Raw genomic sequence first — 15,758 nt, forward strand, 5'->3', positions numbered from 1 at the left:
CCTCTCTCTACCCCCCTCCCCCTCCCCTCTCTACCCCCCTCCCCCTCCTCTCTCCCCCCCTCTCCTCTCTCCCCCCTCCCCGCGGCCTACCTGGACAGGCTGCCGCCTCTCCGTGTTGCCCTCCGGGGGACACAGACGCCCCCCCTCCCCCCACCGGGCCTCCCGCCCTGCCCCGAGCCCGCGGACCGGTCCCCTCTCACCTTGCTTCCCCTCAGCAGCCTGCCCGCCGCTCTCTGAGCTCCCAGCAGGGACATGTCGCCGGCCACAAGGTTGAAAAGGTCTCTCCGTCTCTGTCGGCGGACCAGGGCTCAGCGCGCATGCGCAGGAGGCCATTGGGGGGGGAGGAGTAGGAGGAGGCTCGGCCCACCCACACACCGTCACCACGGCAACTGCCCCTCGTCCCCTCCCATTGGCCGGCGCCGCCAGTTTCGCTCTCCCATTGGTCGTCGTGCCGACTGCCCGCCCTCCCATTGGCGTCAATCAACGGTGTAAACCCGCTCCTCTCCTTCGGGCTCCCTCCCAATGGCCAGGGCACCGCCTTTCCGCCCACCTATTCGTTCGCGTCACGGAGAACTGCTCTCCTATTGGTCACTGTGCCCACTGCCCACTTCCCATTGGGTACCTCTAGCGTCAATCCACCGTGCAGGCGCCCTGCCCAATCCCCCCCCACCCTCGATCGGTGACGGCACCGACTGCCCATCACCTCATTGGGTGTTCCCAGCGTCAATCAACCTGCTGGTCCCACCACATTCCTTCCCTCACGGCCCTCGCGTCCATCCCGCCCCTCCCTTCCCCATTGGTCAGTCGCTTCGACACGCCCACCTCTCATTGGCTGCCTCCCTCGTCAATCAGCCGGCTGGCGAGGCTGGCTAATAAAATGCCTGCTGTCCTCCCATTTTTCTGTTTGGTAATCCTCTCCAATTTTTTTACATTTTTCTACATGTGTGCCTATAAACTCGCAGCAATTTATGTGACTTCCTTCTGAAAATCCCTGATCTGTAAGGCGAGGACCCCGTGGGCAGTTGGATAGAGACCTTCCCCACCCCAGGCGTGAGGTCTGGTTAACCCTTTGCTCCCCTGGTAAAATCCACTTGACAGTGCAACCTTCAAGGACACATGCAGCATGCATGACCCTGCAAGGTTGCATGAAATACAAACCTTTAATTGCATCTTCTTTTTTTTAAAAAATAAAACCATTAAATTATAATACGTGTGCAAAATGAGCTCCACTTAGTTTTGCATGAGGGCATATTTAGTTGAGGCATATAAAATAGCAACCCAATAAATTGTGCACTTTTCAAAACACCTTCCTTTCTGGCCTGTCCTGCAAGGGCGTTGGAGTGGCCTCCTTACAATTTATGAGGAATAGTTTGCTAAATTTGCCGACAACCCAGAGGCAGGTAGGATTGTAAGCGGTGAAGAGGACGTTGACGGGGTTGGGGGGGGGGGGCGACAGAGGGATATTAGAGAGGTTAGTCGAGAGCTCAAAGGCCTGGCAAATGGGGTATTATGTGGGGAAAGTGTTGAATTGTCCATTCTGGCGGGACGAGTTAAAAAGAAAAAGAGGCAGAGCTCGGAGGTGCAGAGGGATCTGGGTGTCCTAGTGCATGAATCACAAAAGGTTAGTATGCAGGAGCAGCAGGTAATTAGCAAAACTAATAGGATATTAGTGTTTATCATGAGGGGAACTGATTACAAAAGTAGGGAGGTTATGCTTCAGTTGTACAGGGAACTGGTGAGACCACATCTGGAGGTTTGTGTACAGTATGAGGTCTCTTTATTTAAGGGAGGGTGTAAACACGTTGGAAGCCGTTCAGAGAAGGTTTAACCAGACTGACGCCTGGTACGGGCGGGGTTGTCTCATCAGGAAAGGTCGGACAGGCTGGGCTTGTATCCGCTGGAGTTTAGAAGAGTGAGAGGCGACTCGATCGAAATCTATAAGATCCTGAGGGGGGTCTCGACAGGATGGGTGTGGAGAGGAGGTTTCCTCTTGTGGGAGAATCTAGAACTGGGGGGGGGGGGTCACTGTTTAAAAATCATTTAGGACAGAGATGAGGATTTTTTTTTCTCCCAGAGGATTGTGATGTTTTGGAACCCACTTCCTCAAAGGGTGGTTGAGGCAGAGTCTTTCAGAATCTTTAAGGCCAAGGTAGATAGATTTTTGATAAACAAGGGGGTGAAAGGTTAGGAGAAGGCAGGAATATGAGGTCACATTCAGGTCTTATTGAATGGTGGAACAGGCTTGAGGGGCCGAGTGGCCTATTCCTGCTCTTAATTCGTATGGTTGCATGTATGTTCATATGTACAAGAATAAAGAAATCTTGCTACAATTGTACAGGGTTTGGGTGAGATCACTGCTGGAGTAGTGTGTGCAGTTTTGGTCTCCACATTTAAGAGAGGCTATATTCACAATGCAAGCAGCACAATGAAGGGTCACCAGATGGGGATGAGGGGGTGTCTGATGATGAGAGGCCAGGAAAATTGGGCTGATATTCTCTGGAGTTTAGAATGAGAGGCGATCTCATTGAAACCTACAAGATCCTGAAGGGATAAAAACAAAAAACTGCGGATGCTGGAAATCCAAAACAAAAACAGAATTACCTGGAAAAACTCAGCAGATCTGGCAGCATCGGCGGAGAAGAAAAGAGTTGATGTTTCAAGTCCTCATGACCCTTCAACAGAACTGAGTGAATATTAGGAGAGGGGTGAAATATAAGCTGGTTTAAGGTGAGGGGAGGAGGGGCAGAAGAGAAGTGGGGGGGCTGTGGTTGTAGGGACAAGCAAGCAGTGATAGGAGCAGATAATCAAAAGATGTCACAGACAAAGGAACAAAGAGGTGTTGAAGGTGGTGATATTATCTAAACGAATGTGCTAATTAAGAATGGATGGCAGGGCACACAAGGTACAGCTCTAGTGGGGGTGGGGTGGAAAGACTAGCAGGGCATAAAAGATTTAAAAATAATGGAAATTGGTGGGGAAAGAAAAATCGAAATAAATTATTGGAAAAAACAAAAGGAAGGGGGAAACAGAAAGGGGGTGGGGATGGAGGAGGGAAGTCAAGATCTAAAGTTGTTGAATTCAGTATTCAGTCCGGAAGGCTGTAAAGTGCCTAGTTGGAAGATGAGGTGTTGTTCCTCCAGTTTGCGTTGGGCTTCACTGGAACAATGCAGCAAGCCAAGGACAGACATGTGGGCAAGAGAGCAGGGTGGAGCGTTAAAATGGCAAGCGACAGGGAGGTTTGGGTCATTCTTGCGGACAGACCGCAGGTGTTCTGCAAAGTGGTCGCCCAGTTTACGTTTGGTCTCTCCAATGTAGAGGAGACCACATTGGGAGCAACGAATGCAGCAGACTAAGTTGGGGGAAATGCAAGTGAAATGCTGCTTCACTTGAAAGGAGTGTTTGGGCCCTTGGACGGTGAGGAGAGAGGAAATGAAGGGGCAGATGTTGTACCTTCTGCGGTTGCATGGGAAGGTGCCGTGGGAGGGGGTTGAGGTGTAGGGGGTGATAGAGGAGTGGACCAGGGTGTCCCAGAGGGAACGATCCCTACGGAATGCCAATAGGGGGGGTGAAGGGAAGATGTGTTTGGTGGTGGCATCATGCTGGAGTTGGCGGAAATGGCGGAGGATGATCCTTTGAATGCGGAGGCTGGTGGCGTGAGAAGTGAGGACAAGGGGGACCCTATCATGTTTCTGGGAGGGAGGAGAAGGCGTGAGGGCGGATGCGCGCGAGATGGGCCGGACACAGTTGAGGGCCCTGTCAATGACCGTGGGTGGAAAACCTCAGTTAAGGAAGAAGGAGGACATGTCAGAGGAACTGTTTTTGAAGGTAGCATCATCGGAACAGATGCGACGGAGGCGAAGGAACTGAGAGAATGGGATGGAGTCCTTACAGGAAGCGGGGTGTGAGGAGCTGTAGTCGAGGTAGCTGTGGGAGTCGGTAGGTTTGTAATGGATATTGGTGGACAGTCTATCACCAGAAATTGAGACAGAGAGGTCAAGGAAGGGAAGTGTCAGAGATGGACCATGTGAAAATGATGGAGGGTTGGAGATTGGAAGCAAAATTAATAAATTTTTCCAAGTCCCGACGAGAGCATGAAGCAGCACTGAAGTAATCATCGATGTACCAGAGAAAGAGTTGTGGGAGGGGGCCGGAGTAGGACTGGAACAAGGAATGTTCCACATACCCCATAAAGAGACAGGCATAGCTGGGGCCCATGCGGGTATCCATAGCCACACCTTTTATTTGGAGGAAGTGAGAGGAGTTGAAGGAGAAATTGTTCAGCGTGAGAGAGAACAAGTTCAGCCAGACGGAGGAGAGTAGTGGTGGATGGGGATTGTTCGGGCCTCTGTTCGAGGTAGAAGCTAAGGGCCCTCAGACCATCCTGGTGGGGGATGGAGGTGTAGAGGGATTGGACGTCTATGGTGAAGAGGAAGCGGTTGGGGCCAGGGAACTGGAAATTGTTGATGTGACGTAAGGTGTCAGAGGAATCACGGATATAGGTGGGAAGGGACTGGACAAGGGGAGAGAGAATGGAGTCAAGATAACGAGAAATGAGTTCCGTGGGGCAGGAGCAAGGTGACATGATCGGTCTACCGGGACAGTCCTGTTTGTGGATTTTGGGTAGGAGGTAGAAGCGGGCCGTCCGAGGTTGGGCGACTATCAGGTTGGAAGCTGTGGGAGGAAGATCCCCAGAGGAGATGAGGTCAGTGACAGTCCTGGAAACAATGGCTTGATGTTCAGTGGTGGGGTCATGGTCCAGGGAGAGGTAGGAGGAAGTGTCTGCGAGTTGACGCTCAGCCTCTGCGAGGTAGAGGTCAGTGCGCCAGACAACAACAGCACCACCCTTGTCAGCGGGTTTGATGACAATGTCAGGGTTGGACTTTAGCTGTGATTGTATTGAATAGGGCAGCAGGCTCGATGGGCCGAACAGTCTACTCCTGCTCCTATTTGCTGTGTTCTTGAGTTCAAACCAGTAACCTCTGCCATCTAGATGGTCAAGGGCAGCGGATACTTGGGGAACACCACGTGGTACCATTTACACACCGTTCCTTCACTGTCACTGGGTCAAAATCCTGGAACTCCCTCCCTAACAGCGCCATGGGTGTCCCTACACCACACGAACAAAATCCTGGAACTCCCTCCCTAACAGCGCCGTGGGTGTACCTACACCACACGGACAAAATCCTGGAACTCCCTCCCTAACAGCGCCGTGGGTGTACCTACACCACACGGACAAAATCCTGGAACTCACTCCCTAACAGCGCCGTGGGTGTACCTACACCACACGGACAAAATCCTGGAACTCCCTTCCTAACAGCGCCATGTGTGTACCTACACCACGCAGGGAATGCAGCGGTTCAAGAAGGCAGCTCCCTCTCAAGGGGTAATTAGGGACGGGTAACAAAAGCTGGTCTTGCCAACGATACCCACAACCCATGAACAAATAAAGAGCAATATAGACTGGATAGGAAGGACCTATTTCGCTTAGTAGAGAAGTGAATAATCACGGGACACTGAGTTCAAGAAATTGGCAGAAGCATTAGGGGGCAGCTTTAGAAAATATTGTTTTCACCCAGAGGGTGGTGGGAGCCTGGGACTTATTGCCTGAAAGGGTGGTAGAGACAGAACCCATCACTTTCAAAAAATACCTCAATACGCACTTGAAGTGGCAACGGACCAAGAGTTAGAGAGTGGGAGCAGGCTGATTGCTCTCAGCTGTCACTGGCACAATGGGCCAAATGGCCTCCTCCTATATTCTACGTTTCTATATGAATGACAGCTTTGTGAACCGTGGGCTGTGCTTTATCCCCACTGATTCCATTGCCTTGATCTTTGCAGGGTTCCGTACAAAGTGTATGCTCTCCAGAATAACGTCACCCATTTGCAAATGAAACTGGGACCTGTTTTTTGCATCTCTGCATGTTGGTGGGAGAAGGGTTTCCGTCACACGCCCTTCCCATGTTCCCAGGCCCTGTTCCCGTTGGAGTGATGTGACCTTGTCAAATGGAAACTACAGCAGCTGGAGGAGTTTCAAGTTGCATCCCTGTCTCACGACGGCATTATCTTACTGGAGTTGGGTTTGGAAGCCTCTTTCAATTGTTTTGCCAAATGCTGGACAAGGCACTGCAGCCGATCAGAGGGCAGTGAGAGAGCTGGGGAGCGAACACGGAGCAGTTGGGTCAAATGGCCTCTTCTCTCTGCTGTAATGTGACTAATACACAGTTGGTAAAGCTGAGTTATTTAAAAATCCCAGAGGGAGACAACTGTCATAAGCTATATTTGTAAGTGGTATGTTTGAGTTAAGGCTCTAAATTCAGGAATCAGGCCACTACTTCTCATGGGGTTTTATACTAAACCAAAGGAAACAATTTATTAATTTACACAAGTTAAACATATACACATGGCTTCAAATTACTATCACCATAACTTGTAACAAATTCCCAAAGTAGTCTCCATCAAGGCAACAGCAGCCCATAGATTTAACCAGACACCAGGCAAAGCATTTTCACCTTACAGATTCAAAATGAGGTTCTTTTCACTTTTGTTCCTGTGGAGACAGTTGTAGTCTTACAGCTACTTTGATCTTACAATGTCTCTGCCCCCCACACACACAAACTGCTTTCGGTTATATCCAGCACATCTCATTGAACGTAAATTCTCATTTTATCAGCCCCTTTGAACTCCACCTCTTCTAACAATAAAACCCCTTTCATCGTACCAATTTTATTAGTAATACACACATATTGCTTGGTCTCTGTTAGCTAGGTGCCTGATTTCACTCCACTTGAATGCTTTATTCAAAAAATGCAAATGTTCTCTACCTCCCTTACATCTCAAAACTAGTACCCATCAAAGCACCCAGACTAGCTGGCTTTAATCTAGTTAAGACACACCCACAGACTAAACCTCTATTTTAAAAGTAAAAAAGTTCCAATAATATTATATACGTTAATAGTTTCATGACATGTAAATACTCTAGTGTAAGTACGATGTGACAGAAGTGAGTAATGCGGCCAGTGAAACTGATGTGTAGCACAAAGCTTTCAGAAGCACGGAACACAGCTCCCACCACACCACCACCATTACCCCCACACCACCACCCCCACACCACCACCCCCACACCACCACCACCACCACCCCCACACCACCACCCCCACACCACCACCACCACCACCCCCACACCACTACCACCACCACCCAACACCACCACCCCCACACCACCACCACCATCACCCCCAAACCACCACCACCATCACCCCCACACCACCACCACCATCACCCCCAAACCACCACCACCATCACCCCCACACCACCACCACCATCACACCCACACCATCACCCCCACACCACCACCCCCACCCCCACACCACCACCCCCACACCACCACCACCATCACCCCCACACCACCACCACCACCACCCCCACACCATCACCACCATCACCCCCACACCACCACCACCACCACCCCCACACCACCACCATCACCCCCACACCACCACCACCATCACCCCCACACCACCACCACCATCACCCCCACACCACCACCACCACCACCCCCACACCACCACCACCACCACCATCACCCCCACACCACCACCACCATCACCCCACACACCACCACCATCACCCCCACACCACCACCACCATCACCCCCCACCCACCACCCCACCCCCCCACCCCACCCCCCCCACCCCCCACCCCCACTCACCCCCAACCCCCCCCCCCCCCCCCCCCCCCCCCACCCCAACCCCCCCCCCCCACCCCCCCCCCCCCCACCACCCCCCCCACCCACCACCCCCCCCCCACCCCCCCCCCCCCCCCCCCCCCCCCCCACCCCCCCACCCCCACACCCCCCCCCACCACCCCCCCCCCTCACCCCCACCCCCCCCCCACCCCACACCCACCCACCACCCCCCCACCCCCCCCCCCACCCCCCACCCCCCCCCCCCCCACCCCCCACCCCCCCCACCCACCCCCCCCCCCCAACCCCCCCCCCCCCACCCCCACCCCACCCCCCACCACCACCCCCCCCCACCCCCCCCACCAAACCCACCCCCACCCACCCCCCACCTCCCCCCCCCCCCCCCCCCCCCCCCCCCCCCCCACCCACCACCACCCCCCCCCCCCCCCCCCCCACCCACCCCCACCCAACCCCCCACCCACCCCACCCCCCACCACCCCCCCCACCCACCCCCCCCCCACCACCCCCCCCCCCACCCCCCACACACCCCCCCCACCCCCCCCCACCCCCCCCCCCCCCCCCCCCCCCCACACCCCCACCACCCCCCCCCCCCCACCCCACCACCCCCCCCCCCACCCCCACCACCCCCCCCCACCCACCCCCCCCCCCCCCCCCCCCCCCCCCCACCCCCCCCCCCCCCCCCCCCCCCCACCCCCCCACCCCCACCCCCCCACCCCCCCCCACCCCCCCCCACCCCCCCCCCCACCCCCCCCCCCACCCCCCCCACCACCCCCACCCCCCCACCCCCCCCCCCACCCCCCCCCACCACACCCCACCCCCACACCCCCCCACACCACCCCCCCCACCCACCACCACCATCACCCCCACCACCACCCCCACACCCCCCCCACCCACACCCCCCACCATCACCCCCACCCCCACCACCACCCCCCCCACACCACCCCACACCCCCACCACCACCATCACCACCACGCCCACACCACCACCACCACCACCACCATCACCCCCACACCATCACCCCCACACCACCACCACTATCACCCCCACACCACCACCACCATCACCCCCACACCATCACCCCCACACCACCACCACCATCACCCCCACACCACCACCACCATCACCCCCACACCACCACCACCCCCACACCACCACCACCATCACCCCCACACCATCACCCCCACACCACCACCACCATCACCCCCACACCACCATCACCATCACCCCCACACCACCACCCCCACACCACCACCACCATCACCCCCACACCACCACCACCACCATCACCCCCACACCACCACCCCCACACCACCCCCACACCACCACCCCCACACCACCACCACCATCACCCCCACACCACCACCACCACCACCCCCACACCACCACCACCCCCACACCACCACCCCCAAACCACCACCACCACCATCACCCCCACACCACCACCCCCAAACCACCACCACCACCATCACCCCCACACCACCACCATCACCATCACCCCCACACCACCACCATCATCACCCCCACACCACCACCATCACCCCCAAACCACCACCCCCACACCACCCCCACACCACCACCACCACCATCACCCCCACACCACCACCCCCACACCACCCCCACACCACCACCACCACCATCACCCCCACACCACCACCACCATCACCCCCACACCATCACCACCACCCCCACACCACCACCACCATCACCCCCACACCACCACCACCATCACCCCCACACCATCACCCCCACACCACCACCCCCACACCACCACCATCACCCCCACACCACCACCCCCACACCACCACCCCCACACCACCACCACCACCATCACCCCCACACCACCACCCCCAAACCACCACCCCCACACCACCCCCACACCACCACCACCACCATCACCCCCACACCACCACCACCATCACCCCCACACCACCACCTCCACACCACCACCACCACCATCACCCCCACACCACCACCACCACCATCACCCCCACACCACAACCACCACCATCACCCCCACACCACCACCACCATCACCCCCACACCACCACCCCATGACCACCACACCCCCCTCCTCCCCTGCCACCACCAACTCACCAAAAGATTCCAGAACTTAGAATTATTCCATACTTGCCCATGTGGCATTTTTAAATATATTCAGAAGCAGCTCAAACTCAGACCTGTGACTCAGTCGCTCCCAGTTGACCCTCTTTCACTTTTCCAACAGCCCCACCCGCTATCCGGGGGCTTTGCGACGGTTGGGCGGGGAGGCATGTCTCCTGAGAGGGGTCTAAACAATGGAATCGGGCTGCCTGCTTCTCAGGGTTCACCAGAGGCTCTGCAGAGAAGGCGAAATGACTCTCATTTTTCTATCAAGCCTTTCGTGACCACAAGGCATCCCAAAGCGCTTTGCTGCCAATGAAGTGCCCTTTGGAGTGTAGTCAATGGTGTAGTGCCGGAAGCGCAGCAGCCAACTTGCGCACAGCAAGATCCCGCAAACAGGAGCGAAGTCAATGGCCAGGTAATTCGTAAGTTGGTGATGTGAGACAAGAGGGCCGAAGAACTTCTTTGAACCATGACCCTCTGATCTTTGACCTTTACCCAAGAGGACAGACAGGGCCTCGGTTTAACATCTGACCCAAATGGTGGCACCTCTGATAGTGCAGTGCTCCTTCAGTGCTGCACACAAGCTCACCTGTGCGCATGTAGCTAGGGTCAAAGGCAAATACGACGCAACATTAATGGGGTTGGGGGGGTGGAATTGAAGTTAGCAGGTTAAAGGGTCATTCTAATGGAGATGTTTCAGAGGATTAAAAGGTAGGATGAATGTGGAAGAGGCTATCGCCTCAATTATAAATACATACTTAGAGATTGAGGAGGGAGTGTAGGAGATGTGTGTTGACGCAAGGGGTTGAGGGAGGTGGAATGCATTGTCAAACAGTGTGGTTAACACAGGGAGCACTGCACCTTTAAGGACAACTTGGAAAGATATGTGATGTTAAAGGGGCCTTACGTAAAGAGATCTGGGGTTAAGTGGGGCAGTGGGATTAGTTTGGGATTGACACTGGGCTATGGGGAGAGAGCAGGGCAGTGGGATCAGTTTGGGGATTGATACAGGGCTATGGGGAGAGAGCGGGGCAGTGGGATTAGTTTGGGGATTGATACAGGGCTACAGAGAGAGCGGGGCAGTGGGATGAGTTTAGGGATTGATACTAGGCTATGGGGAGAGAGTGGGGCAGTGGGATTAGTTTGGGGATTGATACAGGGCTATGAGGAGAGAGTGGGAAAGTGGGATGAGTTTAGGGATTGATACTGGGCTATGGGGAGAGAGCTGGGCAGTGGGATTGGTTTGGGGATTGATACAGGGCTATGGGGAGAGAGCGGGGCAGTGGGATTAGTTTGGGGATTGATACAGGGGTATGGGGAGAGAGAGCGGGGCAGTGGGATTAGTTTGGGGATTGATACAGGGCTACAGAGAGAGCGGGGCAGTGGGATGAGTTTAGGGATTGATACTAGGCTATGGGGAGAGAGCTGGGCAGTGGGATTGGTTTGGGGATTGATACAGGGCTATGGGGAGAGAGCGGGGCAGTGGGATTAGTTTGGGGATTGATACAGGGCTACAGAGAGAGCGAGGCAGTGGGATGAGTTTAGAGATTGATACTGGGCTTTGGGGAGAGAGCGGGGCAGTGGGATTAGTTTGGGATTGATACAGGGCTATGGGGAGGGAGTGGGGCAGTGGGATTAGTTTGGGGATTGATACAGTGCTATGGGGAGAAAGCGGGGTAGTGGGATCAGTTTGGGATTGATACAGGGCTATGGGGAGAGAGCGGGGCAGTGGGATTAGTTTGGGGGTTGATACAGGGCTATTGGAGAGAGCGGGCAGTGGAATTAGTTTGGGGATTGATACAGGGCTATGGGGAGAGAGCGAGGCAGTGGGATGAGTTTGGGGATTGATACAGGGCTATGGGGAGAGCGGGGACAGTGGGATTAGTTTGGGGATTGATACAGGGCTGTGGGGAGAGCGGGGACAGTGGGATTAGTTTGGAGTTGATACTGGGCTAAGGGGAGATAGCAGGTCCGTGGGATTAGTTTGGGGGTAATACTGGTCTGTGGGGAGAGATTGGGGCAGTGCGATTAGTTTGGGATTGATACAGGGTTATGGGGAGAGCGTGGGTCAGTGGGAGTAGTTTGGGGATTGATACAGGGTTATGGGGAGAGAGAGGGTCAGTGGGATTAGTTTGGGGTTGATACTGGTCTGTGGGGAGAGAGAGGGTCAGTGGGATTAGTTTGGGGTTGATACTGGTCTGTGGGGAGAGAGAGGGTCAGTGGGATTAGTTTGGGGATTGATACAGGGCTATGGGGAGAGAGCAGGGCAGTGGGATTAGTTTGGGGATTGATACTGGGCTATGGGGAGAGAGCAGGGCAGTGGGATTAGTTTGGGGTTGATACTGGTCTGTGGGGAGAGAGAGGGTCAGTGGGATTAGTTTGGGGTTGATACTGGTCTGTGGGGAGAGAGAGGGTCAGTGGGATTAGTTTGGGGTTGATACTGGTCTGTGGGGAGAGAGAGGGTCAGTGGGATTAGTTTGGGGTTGATACTGGTCTGTGGGGAGAGAGAGGGTCAGTGGGATTAGTTTGGGGTTGATACTGGTCTGTGGGGAGAGAGAGGGTCAGTGGGATTAGTTTGGGGTTGATACTGGTCTGTGGGGAGAGAGAGGGTCAGTGGGATTAGTTTGGGGTTGATACTGGTCTGTGGGGAGAGAGAGGGTCAGTGGGATTAGTTTGGGGTTGATACTGGTCTGTGGGGAGAGAGAGGGTCAGTGGGATTAGTTTGGGGTTGATACTGGTCTGTGGGGAGAGAGAGGGTCAGTGGGAGTAGTATAAATCTGACTGAGGTAGGCTGGCCACACAGCCTGTATCTCTGCTCTAAAGTCCCATAACTCAGTGTGCAATCCCCGAGGGTTATATGAATTTGCACTGCTACTAAACCAATGAGAATGGTGCCCAGTTCCATTAACTGCACAATAAATTAATACTGCTAATGTTGATTATAGAGCATTGTGTGTGTTTAAAATCCAGTCCCTTATGGTTTGAAGGTCACACACTGGGGCTGTGAGTAGTTTATTTTTCAGTGGAACTAACGCAGTAAAAGTGAGTAACTGGAGACATAACGTATGGTGAGTTTGACACAGCTGAGGGGGACAAAGGACACTTTGGAATCATAAGGTGGTCATGTCTCTGTGCCACTGGGGTTTTACCACACCTCCTGCCTGACTCTCTCACCGACCCATTGATAAGAGGTTCATTGTGATGATGAGGGACCAAACATTTTTATTTTTCACCCCTTTCCTATTTCTACCTAGTCCTGTGGAAGGATCATGAGGACTCGAAACGTCAACTCTTTTCTTCTCCGCTGATGCTGCCAGACTTGCTGCGTTTTTCCAGGTAATTCTGTTTTTGTTAAACATTTTTATTGTTGAATCCAGTCATGAAGAGGCGCTTACAGACAAAGCTAGATGGATCCTGAATTCATTTTTCTGAGGGATCATAAGAGGTTAGTGTGCAGGTACAGCAGGTAATTAGGAAGCTAATGTTATCATTTATTGTGAGGGGATTGATTACAGATGTGGGGAGGTTATGCTTCAGTTGTACAGGGCACTGGTGAGACCACATCTGGAGCACTGTGTACAGCACTGGTCTCCTTATTTAAGGGAGGGTGTAAACGCGTTGGAAGCCGTTCAGAGAAGGTTTAACCAGACTGACGCCTGGAACGGGCGGGTTGTCTCATCAGGAAAGGTCGGACAGGCTGGGCTTGTATCCGCTGGAGTTTAGAAGAGTGAGAGGCGACTCAATCGAAACCTATAAGATCCTGAGGGGGTCTCGACAGGGTGGGTGTGGAGAGGAGGTTTCCTCTTGTGGGAGAATCTAGAACTGAGGGGGGGTCACTGTTTAAAAATAAGGGCGTTGCCCATTTAGGACAGAGACGAGGAGAAATGTTTTCTCTCTCCGAGGGGGGTGGGGGTGACTCTCTGGAACTCTCTTCCTCGAAAGGCGGTGGGAGCAGAGTCTCTGAACGTTTGTAAGGCCGTGGTGGATGGATTCCTGATTGACAAGGGGGGGTGGGTGATGGGTTATCGGGGAGAGGCGGGAATGTGGGGTTGAGGTTACAATCAGGTCAGCCATGACCTTACAGAATTGGTCGGGGGGGAGGGGGGGGTGGGGGGGGGGTGGGGAAGCAGGCTCGATGGGCCAAGTGACCTCCTCCTGCTCCTAACCCATTAAGTCTGTAGTTCCGGCTGTCCCTGGGTTCTCCCTATCACAGTTTAATGTTGTAGGTGCTGCCTGACATTTGAAATTTTATAAACAGAGAGGGCTCACCTCACCGAATTCTATCAATGTGCTAAAGGTCGTTTAGGGTTAACCAGGGCTGCCTGAATATTGGACTTTTTCACAGGAAGTGTAGGTGTTTGGGTGACATGCCAGGACAGGATTAGACTTGAGTGGAATGTCCTCGAGATCAAACAGTCTTCCAACATTCATGACTAAGCAGACACATGAAAAGGTCTGTCCACAGAGGCTGAATTTTGGCCCATTGAACTGTGCAGAGCAAACAATGCCAGGCAAGGGGATGAGAGGAGGGAAGAGAAAGTTCCTCAGGAACCCACAGATCCTGGGGTTATCCAGCAACCCCTGCACCGGGTGTATGAGGTGGGGGGGGACTGGCTCGGAGGTTGCAATCTGGTCTCTGAGTCAGGCGGTTGTGGGTTATTGTCCCACCTCAGAGGCGTGGGCCCCAGCTGTTCGTGATGTATGTAAATGTCTTGGATGAGGAAACCAAATGTAATATTTCCAAAACAAAAACAGAATTACCTGGAAAAACTCAGCAGGTCTGGCAGCATCGGCGGAGAAGAAAAGAGTTGACGTTTCGAGTCCTCATGACCCTTCGACAGAACTTGAGTTCGAGTCCAGGAAAGAGCTGAAATATAAGCTGGTTTAAGCTGTAATATTTCCAAGTTTGCTGATGACACAACACTGAGCGGGGTTGTGAGGAGAATGCAAGGAGGCTTCAGGGCGATTTAGACAAGTTGTGTGTGTAGGCAAACACATGGCAGACACAGTATAACATGGATAAATGTGAAGTTACACACTTCAGTGTGAAAAACAGAAAGGCAGAGTATTATTTAAACAGTGACATATTGGGAAATGTCCTTGTACACCAGTCAATGAAAGTAAACAGGTGGGTGCAGCAAGCAATTAGGGAGGCAAATGGTATGTTGGCCTTCATTGCAAGAGGGTTTGAGTTCAGAAGTAGGGATGTCTTACTGCAGTTATACACGGCCTTGGTGAGACTGCACCTGGAGTATTGTGTGCAGTTTTGGCCTCCCTACCTAAGAAAGGATATACTTGCCATTGAGGGAGTGCAGCGAAGGTTCACTAGGCTGATACCGGGGACGGCAGGACTGTTGTATGAGGCGAGATTGGTCCAACTGGGTCTGTATTCACTAGAATTTAGAAGAATGAGAGGGGATCTGATTGAAACGTATAAAATTCTAACAGGGGTAGACAGACTAGATGCAGGGAGGGTGTGTCCACTGGTTGGGGAGTCTAGAGCCAGGGGTCACAGTCTCAGGGTACGGGGCAGGACAGTTAGGACTGAGATGAGGAGAAAGGTCTTCACTCAGAGGGTGGTGAACTTGTGGAATTCTCTCCCACAGAAGGCTGTGAAGGCTGGGTCACTCAGTATATTCAAGAAAGAAATTGATAAATTTTTGGATATCAGAGGCATCAAGGGGTATGGAGAGAAAGCAGGAATATGGCGTTGAGATAGAGGGTCAGCCATGGTCACATTGAATGGCGGAGCAGGCTCGAAGGGCCGAATGGCCTGCTCCTGCTCCTGGTTTCTATGGACAGAGATGTGAGCACAGCATTTAGGAGGACATCATCCCAGTACTGAGGGAGAGCTACATTGTTGGAGGGTCATTGCTGAGGGAGCACCACACTGTCACATGATCAGTACTGAGGGAGCAGCACACTGTCACATGATCAGTACTGAGGGAGCAGC

General features: G+C 53.9%; 1 protein-coding gene across 1 annotated transcript in view; it reads right to left on the minus strand.

Moving 5' to 3' along the window:
* The window catches only part of cs (citrate synthase), a 92,014-nt gene extending 91,672 nt beyond the window's left edge, over positions 1–342 (minus strand). The window contains exon 1 of the mRNA XM_041180521.1: positions 201–342. Within this exon, the coding sequence (XP_041036455.1) occupies positions 201–254 (54 nt within the window). The 5' untranslated portion in view covers positions 255–342. The remainder of the gene's footprint in view (positions 1–200) is intronic.
* Positions 343–15,758: the final 15,416 nt, after the last annotated feature.

Source organism: Carcharodon carcharias, chromosome X (genome assembly GCF_017639515.1).
Source record: "Carcharodon carcharias isolate sCarCar2 chromosome X, sCarCar2.pri, whole genome shotgun sequence".
Classification (NCBI taxonomy): domain Eukaryota; kingdom Metazoa; phylum Chordata; class Chondrichthyes; order Lamniformes; family Lamnidae; genus Carcharodon; species Carcharodon carcharias.